The sequence below is a fragment of the Myotis nattereri genome (genome assembly GCF_964212035.1).
Source record: "Myotis nattereri genome assembly, chromosome: 1".
NCBI lineage: Eukaryota > Metazoa > Chordata > Mammalia > Chiroptera > Vespertilionidae > Myotis > Myotis nattereri.
The window spans coordinates 71,234,224-71,258,157 of NC_138075.1; the positions used below are offsets into that span (position 1 = coordinate 71,234,224).

At 38.5% G+C, this 23,934-nt stretch overlaps 1 protein-coding gene and 1 pseudogene across 2 annotated transcripts in view; one reads left to right on the forward strand and one right to left on the reverse strand.

Moving 5' to 3' along the window:
• Positions 1-23,934, reverse strand: part of CDIN1 (CDAN1 interacting nuclease 1) — a gene marked incomplete at its 5' end in the record, with an annotated part of 219,308 nt that overhangs the window by 109,011 nt on the left and 86,363 nt on the right. Inside the window, 3 exons of the mRNA XM_081114040.1 lie at positions 1,143-1,210; positions 6,839-6,888; positions 7,234-7,313. Coding sequence (XP_080970166.1) covers positions 1,143-1,210; positions 6,839-6,888; positions 7,234-7,313 — 198 coding nt within the window. The remainder of the gene's footprint in view (positions 1-1,142; positions 1,211-6,838; positions 6,889-7,233; positions 7,314-23,934) is intronic.
• On the forward strand, positions 11,339-12,223 carry LOC308535250 (folate receptor alpha-like; annotated as a pseudogene). Its single transcript has one exon. The product of its transcript is annotated as a folate receptor alpha-like (transcript).

The following is a 23,934-nucleotide window of genomic DNA, read 5'->3' on the forward strand; positions in this document are numbered from 1 at the left end:
ACCCTCTTTCCATAGGCTGAACATTTCAATTGTCCTTCTATATGAAAAAAACTTGCTGCTTTTACATACGGAAATTTAATTCAGTAATTTTAGGCCACTTTCCTAATTTATCAACTTTCTTTAACACTAGCTAGAGAATATTTGTATCTCCCACCTCCAAGTTACCAACAATCTTATGGCACATTCAACTCCATTTTCCAATTCATTCATAAAAACGCTGAACGCTAAGCCTTAAACCGGATTTCCTGCAGAGCTGTAGTCAACATCCCTCTCCGACTGATGTAAAACCATTCTTTCGACTTTCTTTGGCCAATTCTCTGTCCATTTTCAAACAAAAATTATGTAATTCAATATTCTTTTATTTTTTAACCTAAAAAAATCACACTAGGGAGACTCTTAAATATCTACATAAAACAAGATGTGTACAATAATACGGTTTATATGGAACGTTTACAAATTACCACATCTAACATGGAAAAGAGGAATTCATTCATTGTAGAGTGCTTTACGGTTTCCACTGTTATCACATGCATGCCCTTTGAGGCTTAATTTCTAATGCTTCAGAGATACTGAAAGAAATAACAGTCTGTAATAAGATTCCACACTGGCACACAAACACAGGCATACATGTGAGATTTTTAAAATCACACTAAATCTATGATGACAGTTAATGTTTGACATAAAAGTAATAAAAGCTTAATATCTGGCTTTCAAGGAAAAGTACTACCCGATCCCGTACACCAGACAAACATACCTAACAGGAATTTTTCTAACCATTCTTTTTAATATATAAAGCATTTTATAGACAATATTTCTTTTGCTTCCTTCTCTCATAAAGCCTAGATTATGGTTAATATCTCATGACACCAAAAGTAATACTGTATCAGATATTAAAGCATTTTTTTTTCAGCCACTTATTCTATAAAATATTAATTGCAAGCCTGTGCATGTGCTGTATATATGGGGGATTAGGTAACTAGATTCCTGCTCAGTTCTAAATCAATAAAAGATAACATGTAGAGCATCAATCATCGTTCACTCTTCCTTTAGTACACAATAAGTGCAAGGGGAAGATTTTAAAAGTATATATTTAAGCACTCCTGGAGCTGTTACGAGCTAGGCAGGATGTAAGCAATACTTACCTAGGAAGGACAGATTCTTCTCCAGAAGCAAGTCTCTCAGCAGGATTTCGTGCTCATGGCCAATAGCACTGGGACGTTTGAGTTAAGGAGGGTGACACACGCAGAATTATGAAAAGATGCTATCAGAAAAACACTAACACCAGGGCTATACTTTGAGATGAAAAGAAAAATAAGATGTAATTTGAGCCACTATTTCTACCTTTAGCCTAACTCCCTGAGATTTCTATCTACCTCCCCTCATTTTATTTTATTTTTCAATATATGTTTATTGATTTCAGAGAGGAAGAGAGAAGGAGAGAGATAATAACATCAGTGATGAGAGAGAATCATTGATTGGCTGCCTCATGCATGCACACAACTGGGCACTAACCCGGGCATGTGCCCTGACCGGGAATCGAACTGTGACCTTCTGGTTCATAGGTCGATGCTCAACCACTGAGCCACACTGGCTGGGCCACCTCCCCTCATTTTAAATGATTCAATGGAATTTTTCTATAATGTTTATATGCATTTTGGCAAATAAATATTTGTAAATGGATGTATATGTAGTTTATCTTCTTTTGAAAAGAGGATGGTCATTTTAAGCATCCTTTAGGCTATGTTAAACATCTCTCAATTCAATTCAGCACTCATTTATTATGCACTTACTCAGCGCAGTAACGAAGGCCAACAAGCCTTTGCGCTGAAAGAGCTGCTGGTCTTACAGAGTTCCCCATCTTCTGTGAAGTCACACTTGCCACAGAGCCAGCGTTTGCAGCTCCTGTTTTACCTCCAGTCACTGTTGGTGAGCTTCTGGGACTGGGGAAGCCAAACAACTGACTTGCTGTGAGTTACATATAATGTGAAAGAAAGACATCTTAGTAAAGGACTGTAGGTTAGTGTGTGTGTACAGAGACTGGTTCAAGTCTTTTTTTCCTGTGTGTGCAAGTGTACAGATATTATAATATGCATATAGATAGATACACACATATACTTTTTTTGAGTGCTTACTCTGAGGCAGGCACTCTGCTAAAGTTATGTTATTGCATATATGTTATTTCATCCTTACAGTTATGTTATTTCATATATGTTATTTCATCCTTACAGTTATCATTATCCTTATTTTATTGATGAGGAAACTGAGATTTAGAAAGGATTCTGCACAAGATCATACACTTAATGTATGGCAAAGCAGAGGTTCAGGATAAAATCTGTGCAAATCCTGCATTTATAAATTCCATACAGCTTCTTAAAAAAGAATAAAAATAAATTATGTAAAACTAGAGGCCCAGTGCACGACATTCGTGCACTTGGGGGGAGGGTCACTTAGCCTGGCCTATGCCCTCTCACAATCTGGGAGTCCTTGGGGGACGTCTGACTGATGGCTTAGGCCCGCTCCACCTGGGGAGTGGGCCTAAGCTGGCAGTTGGACATCCTTAGCACTGCTGCAGAGGTGGGAGAGGCTCAGCTTCTGACTGAGTGGTGCTCTCCCTGTGGGAGTGCACTGACCACCCGGGGGCAGCTCCTGCATTGAGCATCTGCCCTCGGTGGTCAGTGCATGTCATAGTGACCAGTCATTCCGCTGTTCAGTCAATTTGCATATTAACCTTTTATTATATAGGATAATTGATACTAGCTAATATTTCTTTTTTTTATTATTAGCTAATATTTCTTAAATATTACATGCTAACTTTTTATGCTATGACCACATTGGGGTGCTATCATTTAATCTTCACAACAATCACATAAGTAGGTAGCCCCATTTTTACAGTTAAGGAAAGCAAGTTTCAGGAAGGCCAAGGAACTTGCTGAAGGCCCCATAGCTGGTAAATAATAAAAACAGAAAAGGGGATTGAAATTCTGGTGTATTTTCCAAAAGGATGAGATTTGAAAAGTCTGAAAAGGAGTGTTGTCCTAGCCTGGTACTTTAATTACTGTCAAAAGCATTTGGTCATAATTATCTAATTCTCCATTTCACTGACAATGTCAACCTGATCCTATCCTCCTCAGATTCCCAGGAACTGTTTAGTTCTGATCATGCCCTGCAATAATTCAATTTGAAATGAATAAATCTCATACATTTTTTTGTAAAAATAATTCTTAGCAAATTATCCCATCCTTTATCAACACACACTGATGAATAGCATTTAGAATTTCAGAGATGTGGCTACTCATGTCAACTGTCGAAATGAGTCTGAAGTCATCACTGCTTTTTCCTTCTGTTGTTCCCCCTCCCCACTCTAATGCACATGGCTATGTTTATTTAAAATTTTAATGGAAATAAAATAAAGGAAACACATTTTTAAATCACAAAATTTCACACATATGCAGAGTCCATTGAAGACATTTGATGAATACCTCTCAATGATTTCTCATTACTAGGGGCGTACCACATCTTAGAACTAAATTATTTACTCCTATCCCACATAAATGTGCTCTCACTTTTATTGTTGTAAATTATTTACATCTAAAATGTTGAATCATGAAACTGAGGTTACTGATGGTACAGAAATGAAACCCACAGCATTTTAAGCTTCCTGCATCATTATGTTTCTTTGCTTCTCTGCTTAGGTCTTTGTCTAATAGCTGTGTCCTGAAGTCACACTTTGGAAAGTTGAGGTGGCTGGTTTCTCACACCTGTTGTGTCAGTGAATATGAACTGTGGCAGGAAAGGTGTGGGTGAGCTTGGCTATGGAGGAAAAAAGAAATAGCGGACACAGAAAGAAAAAGAAAACACAATGACAATTTATATTCTCTTTGCTACTGTAACTTTCTTGGTGTCTTATTAGTAAATGACCAACTTACTCTATTCTACTTACACAAAGGTGTCTACATGTAACATTTTTATAATGGGGTAAAAAAGTTTTGTATCTATTCAATTTACTACATACTGGTTTATGCTTTTTCTTTCTTACAAAATGATGTAATTTACTGAGAGTAAGTGATGTAAGCATTACCAAATTATCAAAACAACTTACAAATAGCATTTTCACTAGTAATTTTATTCAGTATGAAATAAAATAACTCCTGTTGATCAGTCTAGGCCATTGGTCGGCAAACTCATTAGTCAACAGAGCCAACTATCAACAGTACAATGATAGAAATTTCTTTTGAGAGCCAAATTTTTTAAACTTAAACTGTATAGGTAGGTACATTGTTATTAACTTAATTAGGGTATTCCTAAGGCTTAGGAAGAGCCACACTCAAGGTGTCAAAGAGCCGCATTTGGCTTGTGAGCCGCAGTTTGCCGACCACGGTCTAGGCGATAGCTATTCAAGTATATTTACATTATATAAAACTGCTACTACCTCAATGCAAAGATAAAATCAGTTCTCTATAAACTTCCCAGCCTATTTTATTTTGCACGGTAAAAGCAATCACCAACTTTTAATTTTGGAAAAACATGCTTCTTGGTTCTGCTTTGCTTGGAGATATATATATATATATATATAAATATAAAATATAAGGTCTAGAAAATAAAGCTTGTAAAAACAGTAATTTTTCTGGCAATAGGCATAATAATGGAACTGCCAAATTATAATCTAGTCAGTCAATGCAATTTATAGACATACATCATTATCTTTATCAATTGAAATCTTGTCTATATTAAATTCTAAACAGTGAAAAAAGGAAAGTGAATGATGGCAAAAATGTAAGGAAAATACTCCAAACAGAATTTATAATGCTCCATAAGCAGAAACACTTAGACTTCGTCTATGATACCTATTATTGATGTATGTCAGTGACCATGGGGCAAAACTTGTAAATAACCTCACAAGCCATTTTCTTCGCCAGCAATACAGCAATCTAGTTTCCCGTAAGCATCTCAACTATTACTGAAAAATAGCCTCCTGGCATTTACAAAGCAGTTGACTTCATACTTTAGTCCATGCATATATAATTAGATAGTTATATTTAAAATCAATATGCAATCCTTCAAAAGACATTATGCTTTTAAAACCTTAACTTTAAATTGATTTTTAACTATTTTATGTGCTTGAAAATTAACATGTAATTCTGCCCCAGATACTCTGAGATGGTGTTAGTTGTTACACGAATGTGGTAAACTTGATCGCTATAGCAACTTGAGGTTGGCATTCCTACAACTTCTAACTACCATTAATTTTACACTGAAGATAGAAGTATCGTTTTACTTTGGTCTAATAAAAAGGTAAGCTTATGCCAATGCTGTGATTCTATTAAGTTAGGTTGGGAGGAACAGACTTGGAGAATACATATATCAAGGCCTATGACATAGATACTGAATATTCTTGAAGATTATTTTTAGGCCCTGGCTGGGTAGCTCAATTGGTGAGAGCATCGTCCCCATACACCTAAGCTGTGGGTTCAATCCCTGTGAGGGCACATACAAGAATCAACCAAAGAATGCATAAATAAGAGGAACAATAAATCGATGTTTCTTTCTCTCCCTTTTTCTAAGAATCAATAAATAAAAATAGAAAAATATTATTTTTAAAATTAACCTTTATGAAAAAGTAAATGCGTGATTTAAATTTTTTTTTACTGATTCTCAGCCTTTATGAATCAAGGTGGAATATAAACATGCATGTGCATGTACATACACACTTGACTAGCGAGGGCTATAAAAAACAACAACAAAAAGCCTGTATCAGGAAGGGTGTGTTCTACTATAAGAAATGTGAGAGACCAGCTGTTCTGGCTCAGTGGATAGAGCATCAGACTGTGGACTGAAGGGTCCCGGGTTCAATTCTGGGCAAGGGCACCTGCCCAGGTTGTGGGATCAATCCCCAGTACGGGCTGTGCAGGAGGCGGCCAATCAATGATTCTCTCTCATCATTAATGTTTCTATCTCTCTCTCCCTCTCCCTTCCTCTCTGAAATCAATAAAAATATATTAAAAAAGAAAAAGAAATGTGAGACTCATGGGCTCAGATAGATACAATTTTCATTTAGAAAATTACCCATTATTTACTCTTTAAGTAGCATTGTTAGCCAATGATTACATTAAAACTCTTAGTGTTGCCACAATACTACTAAATGTATTGATGAATAATGTCCTATGTCATGAAGTCACTACTGTCCACTCAAATCCTGTTTTAAGAAGTAAGCATTAACTCTTTAGCAATCCCAAAGTCTTTAATGAAGACTGGGCATGTTTTCTTAGCCTTAAATCCAGCCCAAAGAGAAAAATTAGCCGGGTTTCTCTAAAACTGTTTATTAGGGATCCAAGTGACAGCTCAGATTTTAATCAGCATTTAAGCAATGAGAGTCTACTGCCCTTTAAAATGTGATGGTCTCTGGCGACATTTTAATCACATCATCCTTTAACTTCAGGCAAAATTTATTCTAGCAAACTCAACTGAATTTGGCTCATTTTAAATAGAAATTTGTTCTATTTTTAAAATATGTTCATTGGGATGGTTAGATACATTCCAAGCCAGTATGCTACCTGCCTAAGGACTCTGTACCTTTAAACTCATGGATAACCAAGCAGTTGGAAATAAGCATGTGAAGGCGCAGCTGCTGAACTGACATCTTCCCGGGGCCGATCTGGCTTTTCTTATGCTGTGGAAAAGAATGGTCTGCAGTGACCCTCCAGTTGATTGAATGTAAAATAGAAGAGTATGATATGTGTTTTGTGAAGCAGAACTTTATGTCATGTTAAAGCTAGACACGTCTCCTCCGCTGAGTCTAAGCTCGTCAATTGTGCACCTAAAATTTTATGGGCAAGGATACTGTTTGATGCAGTCCACCAGCGGTCCATAACAACAGTCATTCACGATGCACTGCAGACAAATAAGAGAAGGGGTCTGGGGTGGGGCGCCTACAAAAACTATTACAGTTAAGCAGCACACTAAAAGCAGCATCCTTGAATTAAAAAAAAAAACCACGCTATTAAAAGGCTGTGCAGATTTAATCACAGAAAACAAAAATTGCATGCTTTTGATTCACTATAAAAGCAAGCTATTAAAAAGTGAAATGCTCTTCTCACAAATATTGCATTGCCATTACGGTGCACCCTGACCTCAGTGATAGTTTATGATGACAGTAATTAAATGAGGTTTAAAATCCTTTACTCTGCTAGGCAGATAACAGCATTGCCACTGAAAATAGACAGCTGTGATTAATACCTGATAGACCTGATTTGCTAGAACTCCATCTGGAATCTGAGAAGGGTCCCGTAGCAGACTATTTATAACAGACTTGGAGGCTGTAGAAGAAAGGAGATGAACTGTTAGCAGACAGTCAACATACTTTAAATGCAACATGAGAAGTGACATATACCTATATATATACACAAACCGTAAAAATGAAAACACTACTGATAGTAATCACTTCCTTGTTATAAATCTATGGAAAGCTTTTAATTAGTCCATTTTGCCAAGTTTATAAGCCACATTGCCAGATTTGAAGCTGACCTAATATTTTCCAAGGTAAATTAACAAGTACAGACCTAAAGCATATGTCTCTTTGCAGATACATTAGCTTTGGAAAAGCCCACTTGGAGAAAAAAAAAAACAAACACCACAAAGCAATCAGAAAAGAAAATATTTACCTTTGGCAGGTAAGTATTTTATAACAAAGCTTATGTATATAGAAAGCTTAGTGAAGGCAGCTCAGATTCAAAGACTTTAGCGGTGTCAATAAAAATAACTTTCAGCCAAGAAAGCATCTCTGAATCCTAAACCTTTCTCAAATAATTCTCATCAGCTGCCATAAAAATGTTATGTCCATTTAACAGGTGAGAAAAGTAGGTAAAATGACTGACAATTGAGGGAATCTTAAATAAGAAAAAAAAATCTATACATTTATATATGAATTTTTGTTCCAAAATGTCTCCTGACATCCGATTGTAAATTACATTGACCTTATCCCAGAGAACTGTTATAGAAGAGGCTACGGGAGGCATCTAATGAGGGATGCTATATTAGGTCACATTCTTTGAAAATTGAGGCAGGAGATGCTGGCCTCACTGCCTACTGTAGGCACATGAAAACCAAAGTAGCCAATACTCCTTATCCTCTGCAACAGAGTAATTCAAGTCTCTAGACCAGCGATTTTCAACCTGTGTGCCCCAAGAATTTTTAAAACATGCAATGCCTGACTATTTAGTCAAGGGAACTGACCTCTTTGCTCTTAGACTGTCAAATTTTAAAAAATGACACCAGCCAACACAACAGTAGCCATCCAGTGTGAATGAATCAAAATTATACCTTTATTTTTTATCAGATTGGCAATATATATATATATATATATATATATATATATATATATATATAGTGTGCTGCAGAATTTTAGTAATTAGTTTGTGTGTGCCATGAGATGAGAAAGGTTGAAAAAATCACTGCTCTAGCCTGAAGCTAAGGCAGGTGGTGACTAGGAGTCAATTCGTTCAAGTCCTCCAGTGGAATGGTTCCCAGATATTTAGTAAAATGGCTTAAGGTCTGGTCCGTACAATCTAAAATGCATACTGGAGAATCACCTCATTAATGAAGTAAACATAGACCACAGATTTACATCCTTCAGGTTCTGAGATAATTTTTGGCTTGCCTTTAAAATTTTTTTTTTAGATTATGTTCTTTATCAAGTTCAGTACCATAAGAACACTGACAGATGTGATAAATGTTAGCAAATACTGTGGGAAGAGATAAGGAAATGACAACTTTCTCACTTAAGCATAGTACTGAATCCACAAAGAAAAAATATGAAGTATAATTATTTTAATTATTTCCTACTTTTAGTCACATAACTGCACGCTTGTAGTAACATTTATGTACTTAGCAGCCATAGTAGAAGTGTTTGTACTGCAAGTAGAGAGGCCATATTTGGAATCCCAAGTGAGCATCACCACCCGAGGAAGCCTACGCAGGCCTATCTATACGGGACGGTTCAAATTCAATGTCTTCATCTGTAGAAAGTGACTGTATTATCTGAGCTTACTACTTCAAAGGTTTCTTGTGTAATTCTCTAGGGAAAATACCTTCAACAGCTATTTTGTTGTTATTTAGTATTTTGTTAACATTTAAATATTAAGAACCAAATCATATTAGGCTTTTACTTCATATACATTTTAGCTGGACTAAATTATTGCTGAAGGAAATTAACATGGATGAGTGGTACAAACACTGGGAATATGAAAGAGCACATTGTCTTATTGTAAAAGAATAGGTTATTGCAGCAATAGTGTTCAATCTATAGTAACGTACGTGGTAAACTCACAGTTTTCATAACTGAATCCGAGGGACGAGAGCAGCGATCAGACATTTGGTCACCTTCCCTCAGGGGACTTATTCTCTCTAGTTTGCCACTCAGTCAGTCACCAGATAGTAATGACAGACACATTCTTTTAGATTACCCATGATGCTCCCAGTGTCTCAAGGAAACAATAGCACCTTCTCCACATGTACCTGTACCTGATCATTGCTGCTACACTGCTAACTTCCAGACCCCATACCGTGTGAGGAAAAACTGTTAATCCATATAGTGGTGGGGAACGTCTGGCCCAAGGGCCATATAAGGCCCCCAAATCATTAGGCATTAGGGGTGAGTTAATTAAATGTATGACCAAAGATAGCAGGCTAATTTTTAAGTGGATAATTTTGTATGGCCTGTGAATGATAAATATCCCAATGGCCCTTGGCAGGAAAAATGTTCCCCACACGTGATCTAAATGGTCACACAGCATAACCAAAAGTGTTATCCTACGGAAAATTACAGGCCTCATAATCAACTAAAATAATAAAACAAAGGCTCCTTTTAAAAAAGAAGAGGAACAATACTCTAGGACATAAGAAAATTAGGTCATTTATTTTATGAGGGAAGAAAGGGAAATATTAAAGAAAAAAGAAACTGATGACATCATAATTTTCCTCACAATATAAACTTTAGAATAGTGTGCTTATCAGACTTAAGAATCATAGCCAATAAACTTTTAAAAAATGCTTTGAATGTATTGAATAGAACACTATTCAAATCAAAGGAAGCTTGAGAGAGGAAGTCAGTCATTTAAAATTGAATAGTAAAAACTATACATTGAGTCCACATTCATGCAAAAAGTATGCCTGCATCTCAGATGAAGCCAGAGAGTGCACATTTAATTTTACACACATATTCTGAAGCTTTGGAACTGCAAAAGGGATGAACAATAATATCAACCAGATAAGGAAAGGCAATTGGAGAATCTTGAGAGGGTTGGGGATGAGAGGACTCAAGAAAGCCTGTGCCTTTCATCGAAGCTATCCCTGGGGCCAGTGACTAGCTTTGTCCATCTTCACCCATCTTTCTGACCATTCGTGGACAGGAGTCTTGTTTTCCCTAACCTCTGCCAGAGGCATTTATTCTGTTGATTTCATAGTTTACCTGCTACTGCTTCATCTTCCCACCAAGCATGTGCAAAGCAGGAATGCATGAGTCACGTGGAGCTAGATGCTTAAGAATAGGACAGAGCTGGTACCTGTTAAAGCTAGAGGACAGGCAACAGGCAATGCCTGGACTAAGGCACAATACCTAAAGAAAGATTTTGCTATTTTTAAGTGTGAAATATTTCTAACAAAAAGAAGTCTGGAGCCTGATATAATAAACATCTACCCATCCACCACTCTGATTTAAATTTACTTTAAATACTCTAATATTATTTTTTGTAAACTTTTTAAATGTATCAGTCTTCCTAGAGGTTGATTTATTACTGTGTTCTAGAAACAAACTTTGGTTTTGTTGATTCTCTCTACTATTACATTTCATTTATGTTTTTGTGATCATTACTTCCCTGCTTTCTACTTTGAATTTGCTACATTATTCTTTTGCTAACTACTTTTATTGAATAAGTTTTCAATGTTTGATTTTAACATATACTTTTTAAAAATTGTTGACACTATTACAGATGTCCCCTTCTCCACCCTGCCCCCATCTGCCCTTTGCCCACATCCACCCAGACCCCGCATCCCCTTTCCTATGGCCATCACCACACTGTTGTCTGTGTCTATGGGTTATGCATATAAGCTCTTTGGCTAATCCCTTCACCTTCTTTCATCTAGTTCCTCTCCCCCTCCTCACAGCTGTCAGTCTGTTCCATGTATCCATGCCTCTGTTTCTAATTTGTTCATCAGTCTATTTTGTTCATTAGATTCCATATATAAGTGAGATCATATGGTATTTGTCTTTCTATGACTGGCTTATTTCACTTAGCATAATAATCTCTATAAGTCACTGACTACAGCTCTTCCTTCAGGGTCTGACATGGCTCAAATGATGACAACACAGCTGTGGCTCCTTCTGGTGTGGCGGGCTGAAGGATGGGCAGCCGGGCCCAGGACTGAGCTTCTCAATGTCTGCATGGGTGCCAAGCAACACAAGGAAAAGCCAAGCCCGGAGGACAAGCTGCATGAGCAGTGCAGTCCCTGGAAGAAGAATGCCTGCTCTGTCAACACAGCAAGGAAGCCATAAAGATGTTTCCTACCTGTACAAATTCAACTGGGACCACTCTGGCCTGATGAAACCCGCCTGCAAGCGCCACTTCATCCAGGACACCTGCCTGTATGAGTGCTCCAACCTGGGGCCCTGGACCCAGGAGGTGAACCTGAGCCGGCACAGAGAGGATCCTGCATGTACCCCTGTGCAAAGAGGACTGTGAGAGCTGATGGGAAGACTGTCGCACCTCCTACACCTGCAAGAGTAACTGGCACAAGGGCTGGAACTGGACCTCGGATCTAAAGAGTGCCCAGCGAAGGCTGCCTGCCACCGCTTTGACTTCTACTTCCCCACACTGCTGCTCTGTGAAATGAAATCTGGAGTTACTCCTATAAAGTCAGCAACAACAGCCGAGGCAGTACCCACTGCATCCAGATGTGGTTTGTTTGACCTGGCCCAGGGCAACCCCAACAAGGAGGTGGCCAGGTTCTATGCTGAGGCCATGAGTGGAGCTGGGTTCCATGGGGCCTGGCCTCTCCTGCTGGCCCTGGCCCTAATGCAGCTCCTGCTGCTCAGCTAAGCTCCTTTACCTTCTGATACCTGGTCATCCCCACCCTGTTCAGCTCCAAGGCTCAGCTTCCATGGTGGGAGCTCTGTCCAATAGTTTGAATAAACTAGTTACTCTGCAAAAAAAATAAAATAATAATAATAATAAAAAATAATAATTTCTATAATTTTTCCTGCTTTATAATTAATTCTGCTTTAACTACATGCCAAAAGTTTTGTTGTCATTTATAAACATTTTATAGTTTCCATATTTCATCTTTGATTGATAAATTATTTTAAAAGGTATTTCAATTTTTTATATTTCTAATTTGATTACATCATGGTCAAAGTATGTACTGTTTATGTTAATTTTGGGGTATTTTACTTCCTTTGTGTTTTTATATGCAAACAATTTTTACAAATGTTTTGTGTCTTTAAAAAACTACTGAATCGCCCTAGCCGGTTTGGTTCAGTGGATAGAGTGTTGGCCTGTGAACTGAAGGGTCCCGGGTTTGATTCCTGTCAAGAGCACATGCCTGGGTTGTGGGCTCGATCCCCAGTAGGGGGCGTGCAGAAGGCAGCAGATCAGCACTAGCCGCCTTGGCTCAGTGGATAAAGCGTCAGCCTGCGGACTGAAGGGTCCCAGGTTCGAGTCCTGCAAGAGCATATGCTTGGGTTGCGGGCTCAATCCCCAGTAGGGGGCATGCAGGAGGCAGCCGATCAATGATTCTCTAATCATTGATGTTTCCATCTCTTTCTCCTTCTCCCTTCCTCTCTGAAACCAATAAATATATTTAAAAAAAAAAAAAAGAAGGCAGCGGATCAATGATTCTCTCTCACCATTGATGTTTCCATCTCTCTCTCCCTCTTCCTTTCTCTCTGAAATCAATGAAAATATATTAAAAAAATATTGAATCTCCTATTTTTGAGGTACAGGTTTCAGGTATATCAAGTAGGTCAATATACATTTTTTAATCCTCACCTAAGGATATGTTTTTATTGATTTTTAAAGAGAGAGGAAGGGGGTGGGAAGAGGAAGAGGGAGAAAGAGACATCAATGTGAGAGAAGCATCAATCTCCCCTAGTTGCCCCACCAGGGAGCAAACCTGCAGCCTAGGTAAGTGCACTGACTAGGAACTGAATCCGAAATCTTCTTGGTGTAGGGAATGATGCTCCAGCCAACTGAGCCACCCAGCCAGAGCTCAAGATTTTTAGCTGTAGTATTTAAATCTATATTGTTACTAACTTTTTCAAAACTAGATATGAAATTATCTACTTGTAACTGACACATTCAGAATTATGTTTACCCTCTTATTTCCCATGTTCTGCTAACCATTCTCTTCCCTCTCTCTTTCCCATTTACTATGACCATCAAGTAGCTTAATTTTTTTTATTCCTCATTTCTCTTTTTATTCACTTGCAAATAATACAGTTTATGTCTATTTCTTTAGAAGTCCTCTCCAAAAAAATTCTAAACAGCTTAGAATGCACTTACTCCAATCAGGAAGCCCCCACTCCCTGATCAACCTACATGTTATTGTATTTATTATTTTTGTCCAAACAACTTGTCCACAGAAACAATTTCCCAGTTGATTTTGGGATGGTTAACTTTATGTCAAATTAACTGGGCCAGAAGAGGCCTAAAAATTTGGTCCAACATTACTCTGGGTGTGTCTGGAAGAGTGTTTCTGGATGAGCTTAACAGTTGAATCAGTAGATTGGGTAAAGGAAATGGCCCTCCTTGTATGGGTGAGCCTTATCTGCTCACTTAAAGGCCTGACTAGGACAAAAAGACTGAGCAGAAAAGAAGTCTCTATGCCTGATGACCTTCACGCGGGAGCATTAGTACTGTCCTGCCTTTATATTGGCTTCTCCTGGGTCTCAAGCCAGCAGACCTTTGGGCTGGACTTACTCCATTGGCTTTCCTGAATCTCCAGCTTGCCAACTGTAAAGCTTAGGAATTATCATTTTCTACGATCATGGAAGCCAATTTCTTATAATAAATATCTCCTCCATCCCTCTCGCTCTACACGCACGCGTGCGCGCGCACACGCGCGCACACACACACACACACACATATACACACATAACATATACACCCTATCGTTCTGTTTCTCTGGAGAACCTTGACTAATACAGTCTCTTTCCATTTTTTAAAACATCCAATGCTTGTTTTTATTTAGATTTATCAGCATGTCACCAATTTCCTTTTTCAGCATTGCTTCTTAATTTCTACTTTCTGATTCAAGATCTAAAAATTGGATATTGCTACCGATGCACCACATTTATTAGTTATTTCAGCTGGGATTACTGAGTAGTAAAATCTCTTAGTCTTGCCTTGCTTGAAAATATTTTTACTTCATTCTCACTCTTGAATGATAATATAGCTGGGTACTGAATTATAGACTGTCATTTTACTCCAACCCTTTGAAGATATGATTTCACTGTCTCTTAACATCTGTGTTTTTTGTTTGTTTGTTTCTTTATTTATTAACATCTGTTACTGATAAGAACTCTACTATCAATCTGACAGTAATTCCTATATAAGTGATTTATTTTTTATCTCTGGTTCCTTTTAGATTACTCTTTGATATTCAATAGTTTCATCACTGTGCACCTAAGTGTGGCACTTTTTCTTTAACCTGTTTGGAATTAGCTATGTTTCATGAACCTAATGATAAAAGACTTAAACAAGTCTTTAAAATTTTGAGCCATTACAGCATCGGCCTCCTTCCTTCAGTCACTCTGGAGCTCTTATAGGAGATGTACTGGGAGACCTTATTCTGTCCCCTATGTTTCCTGATCTCTTCATCTCGTGTGTTTATACTAAAAGTGTTTTCCTTAAATCCATCCTATAATTCATTAATTTTTGTTCTAATCTAATACATCATTCATGTAATGAGTTTTTAACTTCAAAGACAATTATCCCATTTCTAAATTTTATTTTTGTTTTTCCAAAACTATTCTTTTCGTTCTTCACATGCTTCAATGTAATAAAAGCCATATACGGGAAATCTACAGACAATGTCATACTCAACTGGCAAAAACTACAAGTGTTTACCTTAAGATGGAGATCAAGACAAGGATGTTTGTTTTCTCCATTCTTATTCAACATAGTACTGGAAGTTCTAGCCACAGTAAGTAGACAAGAAGAAGAAAATAAAAGGCATTCAAATGGGAAAAGAAAGAAAACTGTCATTATTTGCAGGTGACATGATACTGTATGTAGAGAACCCTAAAGATTCCACACAAAAACTACTAGAACTGATAAATGAATTCAGTAAAGTAGCAGGATACAAAGTAAATATCCAGGAATCAATTGCTTTTTTTATACAACAATAATAAACTATCAGAAAAAGAAATTAAAGAAAACAATTCCATTTACAATTGCATAAAAAATAAAATAAAATAGAATACATGGAAAAAATTTAACCAAGGATGTAAAAGACCTTGGAAAATTATAAGACAGTAACGAAAGAAAATGAAGAAGATACAAATAAGTGGAAACATATACCATGTTCATGGACTGGAAGTATTAACATCATTAAATCATCCTTATTACCCAAAGCAACCTGTATATTCAACACAATTCCTATCAAGATACCAATGGCATATTTCATAGAACTAGAACAAATATTCCAAAAATTTACATGGAACCACAAAACACCCTGAATAGCCACAGCAATCTTCAGAAAAAAAGAACAAAGTTGGAGGAATCACGCTACCTGATATCAAAGTATACTACAAGGCCATAGTAATCACAAACAGCTTGGTACTATCATAAAAACAGACATACAGATCAATGGAAAAAAATAGAGAGCCCAGAAATAAACCCATATCTTTATGGTCAATTAATATTTGACAAAGGAGGCAAAAATATACAATAGGGTAAGGATAGAAAATAAGTGATGCTAAGAAAATTGAACAAATATGTGCAAAAAAGTGAAACTAGACCACCTTCTTACACCATACAAAATGGATTAAATACTTAAATGTTAAACTCGAAACCAAAAACAACAACAACAACAACAACAACAAACAGAAGAAAACACAGGCAATAAAATCTCAGACATTTCTCATAGGAATATTTTTTCTGATATATCTCCTCCAGCAAGAGAAACAAAATAAAAAATAAACAAATCGGACTACATCACACTAAAAAGTTTTTGCACTGCAAAGGAAACCATCAACAAAATGAAAAGACAACCCCCTGACTGGGAGAACATATTCACCAATGATACATCTGATAAGGGGTTAATATCCAAAATGTATAAAGAATTTATACAACTCAACACACACACACACCAAAAAAAATCAAACAATCCAATTAAAAAATAAGCAAAGGACCTGAAAAGACTTTTTCAAAGAGGACATTCAGATGGCCAACATCATGTGAAAAGATGCTCAATGCCACTAGTCATCAGAGAAATACAAATTAAATCCACAAGGAGATATCACCTCACACCTGTCAGAATGGCTATCATCAATAAAAACAACAAATAACAAGTGTTGGCAAGGATGTGAAGAAAATGCAGATTGGTATAGCCACTGTGGAAAGCAATATGAAGCTACCTCAAAAAACTAAAAATAGAACTGCCTTATGACCCAGCGATTCCACTTCTGGGAATATATCTGAAGAAACCTGAAACATTAATTCAAAAGAATATATGCAGCCCTATGTTCATTACAGGTTGTTTATTTTTATAACAATAGTCAAGATTTGGAAGCAGCCCAAGTGTCCATCAGTAGATGAGTGGATAAGGAAACTGTGGTACATTTACACAATGGAATACTACTGGGCCATAAAAAGAAGGAAATCTTACCTTTTGCAACAGCATGGATGGACCTGGAGACTATTATACTAAGTGAAATAAGCCAGTCAGAGAAAGACAAGTCCCATATGATTTCACTCATATATGGAATCTAATGAAAAAAAGGAACTAACAAAATAGAAGCAGACTCATAGATACAGAAAACAGAATGACATGTTAGAGGAGAACATGTTTGGGGGTGCTGGCTGAAAAAGGTGAAGGGATTAATAAAACAAAATAAAACTCATAGACACAGACAACAGCATGCTGATTACCAGAGGGAGGGGTAGATAAATGGGGATGCAGGGAGACTTAACTTGGGGTGGTAAACACACAATACAATATACAGATGATGTATGATGAAACTGTACACCTGAAACCTAAATAATTTTATTAACCAATGTTACAGCAATAAATTCATTAAACCAAAACTAAAAATAGAAAAAAACAACATACTTTCTAAAACAAGGTGAACTCAGAATGCTATGCAGTCTCATACTTTGAAATGGAGAGGCAACATGGGACAGTGGTTATGGAGCACAGCCTAGAATCACGCAGGCTTGGTTTGAGGACTGGCTCTTCCATCTACTAGCTATGTTGTCTCAACAAGTTAATTACTGTCTGTGGCCTTCAGTTCCCGCGTCTGTAAAAGAGCATAACACTGGCACTTACTTTGCCGGGTTCTTGTGGAGATGAAATAAAATAGCACAGGAAAAGCACTTAACATGCCATTTCAGGCTTGGGCTCTTACAGTTGTTATACTGTTGCTTTGGTTGGTGTTAGATCATGGTGTGGCCTGATTTCTGCATCCCAACATTGCATTATCAATAAATAGATCACTCTTTATTTTACATTGTCAAGAGAGTGAAAAAAGAAAGACTGTATGAGATGTGTACGGAGTCAAGAGCCTGCCCTAACCAAGTATACTTTGCCACAGCCTTGGAGAGACAGCCAGAAGTGAGTCTGTTCAACAGGCAAAATTTGATAATGTTGGATTATCCCTTCTTATAGCCTTCCCCGCCCCACCCCTTTACGATCCCCCAGTACACAATCCATCATCAAAACTGTTCTCTGAAAAAAACCTGGTAGAAGTCCGTTACAGGTTTCTGTGCATTAGCTTAAGTGTTATCACACCATGGGGTGGGGAGGGGTGAGGGTGTATTTTAAGTCTTACCTATATCAAAGATGAGAAAAGGATTTTCTCCCCCTAACTCAGGACATTTCAAGCACCAGCCATCGAGCAAGTGAAGATCCCCCACAACTCCCAAAAATAAAAGCACTGACATCACACCCATTTTTATAACTCTTCCTTTCCTCAGCTCAGGTAAGTGGCCAACTACTGCTGAAAGGAAGTGAGGCAAATAAGCAGATGAACCCTCTGTACTCTTAAGGTCCTACAAGTCCTACCCACTGCAAAGAGTGCATTTTGACGAGGTTATAGCTGAACCAAGACCAAGACAAGACCATATATATTTGGGAGCTCTGATTCAAGGCTGCAAATAGGTGTAAGCATGATAAGTGAACGAACATCGGGCTGATTGTATATTCGGTGGCAGCAGTCAGGACAGAAGGATGAAGTGAGGGAAAAACAGTACAGGGACAGAGACAAGATAGGCTATATTGAAAGAAAAGTCTTTCAATGTGCAGACAGATGGAGAGTGTTAGAACCTACTTCTCCCTCCACTGAAGAAAAACAATCCCTGCGGTTGAACAGCTGGATGGGGAAGGCAGCTGCTGTTGGCAGGACTCCCAATGTACACTCAGAGATTTGCCTCCTCATGTGGCTGCTCCAGAGGCTGAGCAAAGCCTAAAAATACCGGCTAAAATGCAATCTTTTGTTCGAGTGCTGGTTTAAGACCTTTGGACATCAAGGTCAGGAATGTCCCAAGTTAGATCTCCATAGGAGTTGGCCTGTTAGTCTTCTCTGGATAATTTCCATGTTGCCAGTGGCCCACAGGAGCCTACTTACTCTTGCACAGTTGGAACTATTCCTCAAGAATTCCAGGCAGCCCACTAGCTCTCCCACTGCACAGAAGTGATTTTTAAAGCCGTCTGATCTCATTTGACAACGTGAATAAGAAACATCTTTTAACATTAGAGAATCCTATAGGGACACATTAAATTCTGCTCTCTAACTAGCACATAATCTTGAACTAGAGTCATCAAATTTAAAAGCACTAGGTAAGGGCAAGAGGACAATATCTCCAAAGCATGAGGATTCACACTGACAGATTCTTTTTTTAAATTTTTATTTCTAGCAGCTTTATTAATAATTGCCAAAAATGACAATGTTTTTGGCACAAAAAAGAAATGTGCTATCAAGCCATGAGAAGACATAGAGGAATCTTAAGTGCTTATGACTAAGTGAAAGAAACCAGTCTGAAAGGGCTACATGCTGTATGATTCCAACTATATGACATTCTGGAAAAGCCAAAACTATAGACAGCAACAATATCAGTGGTTTCCAGGGGCTCTGGGGAGGGGGTGAGAGGGATGAATAGGTGCAGCACAGGTGACTTTTTAGGGCAGTGAAAATAGTCTGTATACTATAATGGTGGGTACATGTTACTATACTTTGCTTGTCTCAGGCAACTTACAGCTCTATAATCACTCTCTTACTCAACAAACATATATTTGACAAATATTTATTAAGCACCCGAATAATGGCAGAACTATACTCAATTCCACCTCTCCCACCAACCCTCAACTTCATCCTCCAAATCAAGAATGTTCTTTTGGCCAAAACTTCAAATCCCAGTTCAATTCTCATCTCCTCCCATAAATTTTCCCCTTAATTTTCCAATGCTTATTATGGAATGGAGTGAACTCATTGTGTCTACCAATCATTTGGCACTTGATAGAATATTGCTTTGTGATCTGTTCACAGGAGATTGATCAGAATGGGAAGACTTGGAACCATGACACATTTTTTAAAATCTGAAAAAGAAATATTTAGCATAGTATTTTAAAAAGATGCCACATTCCCTCAATGCTATCTTTAAGCATCCGGGGGCTTTTAAGTGAACATTTAGGCTCATTCTTGCAGTCACCCCAAGGAGATAAGAAATAATTTTTACAAGTCTATTTCTGGTTCTGAAGTTCTAAGGTTTCAGATTTCAAGCTTTGCTTTATATGGCCCTACATTTGGTCTACATTAATGCTTTTAACCTTTAAAAATATTTTTTCCCCATTATAGCCCACCTAAGTAGACTTTAAGACATTTTTTCCTTAATTCCACCCCCCCCCATGAAATTTTATTGCCACAGGTACACGGTATATCTATTTATGAAATGTCACCCCCTTTGCGACTGCATGGTTCGCATGGAGGACTAGGGAACCGTTTGTGTCAGGATATCTGGTACATAGCTTTAAAGCAGAACTGTTTCTCTCTTTTCACCTCAAAATTGCTCTGTACAAAATTTACTCAGTAAATTGTTGACTGAATTATTAATAAACTACTCAAATCCAAGCCCTGCCTATATTCCCTAATATTACTAGTATATCTAGGGTTGGTAGTCAAATAGGTTTGATTTAATTTGAGCTTTCCTCACTATGAATGAGGATACTTTTTTCTTTATTGTTTTCAGAAAATTTAGACTTAAAGGATACAGGACACAATAGGTCTTTAAATGCTGACAACATCTAATGCCTTGTCTCCTGAAAAGAAGTGTGCTTAACACATGTGAGATGACTTTAGTAGTACGCAAAACAATTTTTTCTTTAACAATTATGTATTATTTTAATAAATACTTTTTATTTATGACAAGAAATTCTAGTTTATCATTTGAAGTAGATGTATTAATTTCCTTTAAAAACATAATTAAGTGACCTTTTTAAAAGTATCAAGTAAATACTGTATATTTATTATTAGTACTAGAGGCCCGATGCATGAAATTCATGCAAGAGTAGGCCTTCCTTCCCCCGGCTGCCGGCACCAGCTTCCCCCTGGCACCAGGGACCCGGGCTTCCCTCGCAGCCCCGGCTTCATCCAGAAGGTCAACCAGTCTAATTAGCATATTACGCTTTTATTATTATAGATGTGTAGTGCTATGTGAATATGGCAAAAACTGTAAATGTACCCAAATTTCTAAAATCTCAGAAATACTAGTTTAATAGTTGTATAAAGTCAGGTGAACACTCAGAAAGGTCCACTTCTGTAAAGGAACAGCAGCTAACATTGACTGAGTACTTACATGTATCACGCACCATTCTAAGCCCTTCACATGTACTAACTCACCGAATTTTCAGAATGTACCTATAAGATTGCTATCACCATCTTAGAAATGAAAAAACTGAGTCACTAGGAATTTAAATAATTTGTCCAAAGTGTCATTCCTAGTCAGTGGTGGAGCCAAGATATTAACTTAGCCAGTTAAGCTCACAATTAGTATACTATTCTTCCCTAGCACTATTTCCACATTATTCAAAGGTGGTGTGATACATTCTATATAAATGCATCATACTTATAAGAACTAAACTCAAGTTTTCCATTGGTATTCCCTCCTCCCTCCTAGATATCCCTCCAATTCAAAGTAGCAATTAAAGTTTCAAGACTCTTTAGTGCTCCATTTAGAGCAAATATAGGGCCATATAATGAAGTTGAACACTCTTGTCTAAGCTTATTGGGGCTCAGTATGTCAGATGACATTGACAATGGAGTCACAGGTAAAGAGAACACTCCAGCTCAAAGTCAGGAGAGAAAGTTAAAGGCAACAAAGTTCTACCAAAATTTGTTGGGGTAACTAGAAAACCTGGCAGGTTCACGAGTGTCTTATCTATATATGTAAAGAGCCAGGGGCCGTCACATCCGAAACAGCTGAACGGACTACCCAACAGGCTGAATGGGGCAACCAGGCCGGCAGGGGGGTTAGTGAGGGACGACCAAACAACTGAACAGCAGGCTGCATGGGGTGACCAGGGTGACAGTGGGGGCAGTGAGGGGCGACAAGGCTGGCAGGGAGCATAGTTGGCAGCAACCAGGCCGGCAGGGGGGGGGCAGTGAGGGGTGAACAGGCCGGCAGGGAGCACAGTTGGCGGCAACCAGGCCGGCAGGGGGGGCAGTGAGGGGCGAACAGGCCGGTAGAGGGGGGCAGTGAGGGGTGACTAGGCCAGCAAAGGGGGGGGCAGTTGAAGGGTGACCAGGCCAGCATGGGGGGCCGTGAGGGGCGACCAAGCTGGCAGGGTGGGGTAGTTGGGGGTGACCAGGCCAGCAGGGGGGGGTAGTTTGGAGCGACCAGGCCAGCGGGGGGGGGGGGCTGTGAGGGGCAACCAGGCTAGCAGAGGGGGGCAGTTGGGGGCGACCAGGCCGGCAGAGCAGGACAGTGAGGGGTGACCAGGTCGGCAGAAGGGGCAGTAGGGGGCGACCAGGCTGGCGAGCGGCGGGCAGCTGGGGGTGACCAGGCTGGCAGGGGCGTCAGTTAGGGGCAATCAGGCAGGCAGGCAGGTGAGCAGTTAGGAGCCAGCGGTCCTGGATTGTGAGAGGGCTGTCCGACTGCAGGTATAGGCCCAATCCTAAACTGGCAGTTGAACATCCCCCGAGGGGTCCCAGATTGGAGAGGTTGCAGGCTGGGCTGAGGGGAACCTCCTCCCATGCACAAATTTCATGCACTGAGCCCCTAGTGTTCTATAAAAAGAAAGAAAAATGGATGCTCCTAATGGTGATACAGCGTGGCTAATGGTACAACCAAGTTTGTAGTATGCAATGAGTCACAGGTAATTCTCTGCTTTGCATGCTGATGACTTCGAGAAACTTCTCTCATCACTCCCACTGGCAGCCTCCTCATTTCTATTTCCTGGTTTCCATTTGCTGGCAAAGACCCAAATCACATCATGGTGTCTGTCTCCCTGCATAATTACAAAGCAGTTAATTCTGTCATTAAAAGTGCTGCCCAGGATTGGAAGGATCCATGGAGAGAGAGAGAGAGAGAGTACATGGGCATGAACATGTACACTTTTTTTGGCAGGCCCCCTAATCTAATGGGAAAAGAACAAACTAAACTTGAGATTTCTTAATTTAGGAGAGGGACAGATGGGGAAACAGAGATAAAATTTCAAGGTAAGTTCGACAATATGAAAATTCACACACTTTCAAGCACACTGAAGGAAACATTTCCTGGGAACTAAGCCCATGTGACTAATTACAGCCAGGGACAGCCCTTCTATTCAGAAATAACTTGTGTCTAATTCTCCTGAGAAAAAAATCCTAACAACTTTCAAGGTAAACACAGCCATTCAATTTCTGTCTATTATTCAGCACAGAGATCTCTCTTTCTTATACTTTTTTTTTTTAATTACCAAAAATAGTTGAATTCTATGTGTCAGAAAACCTAAGCAATGAAGGCAAAGTATAGGTCAGTCTCGTTGTAAAGAAAGGCAAATATCATAAAAATATCCTACCACTTTAGAATATTTTTTCAGAGGTCTCAAGAATCTCTGACTTTCTAGGAAAGCCTGTATTTTAGTCCCTCAAGCATATGAGCTATTCATTTAAATGAACAAGTTAGGAGCCTGATCTAAAAATAGCTGTACAATTAACAGCGTACTATATAATTAAAATCCGTACATCATTAAATTATGCGGACGTTAACTTCACTATGAATTCTTTATGTAATGAGACAGTTAAAAGATACATTTCTTCAGTTGTAATTAATCTTTCAGCAGGTCCGCTGAGCACAATGGCAGCACAATACTGTGCCAAAGTGAGAGATAGGGTTTACAGAGTCATGCTGTAAGCTCTTGGGGCTTCTGGAAACACTGTGTTAAGGGAGAAGTGCAATTAGTCTCCGAAGGAAAGTTACCAGCAACATTCATCTGTGAGCATCACCTTTGGGCGCCCCAAATGACAGACCAGAGCTGGAAACTACTCCAAAGAAAGCAGAGGAGATGCGTTTTGCACCCTTGGCAATTTTCTACAGTGGCCTTGGTCAACAGAACAAGTTGAAGAAAGGAATGAGGAACTTAATACATTTTTAAGAACTGAAGAAATTACTTCTACAGAGCAGCAATTAAATGTAAATTAAAAGAACCATTTAATTACACTTTTTGCTGACTTCAGCAGAAAACAATTTT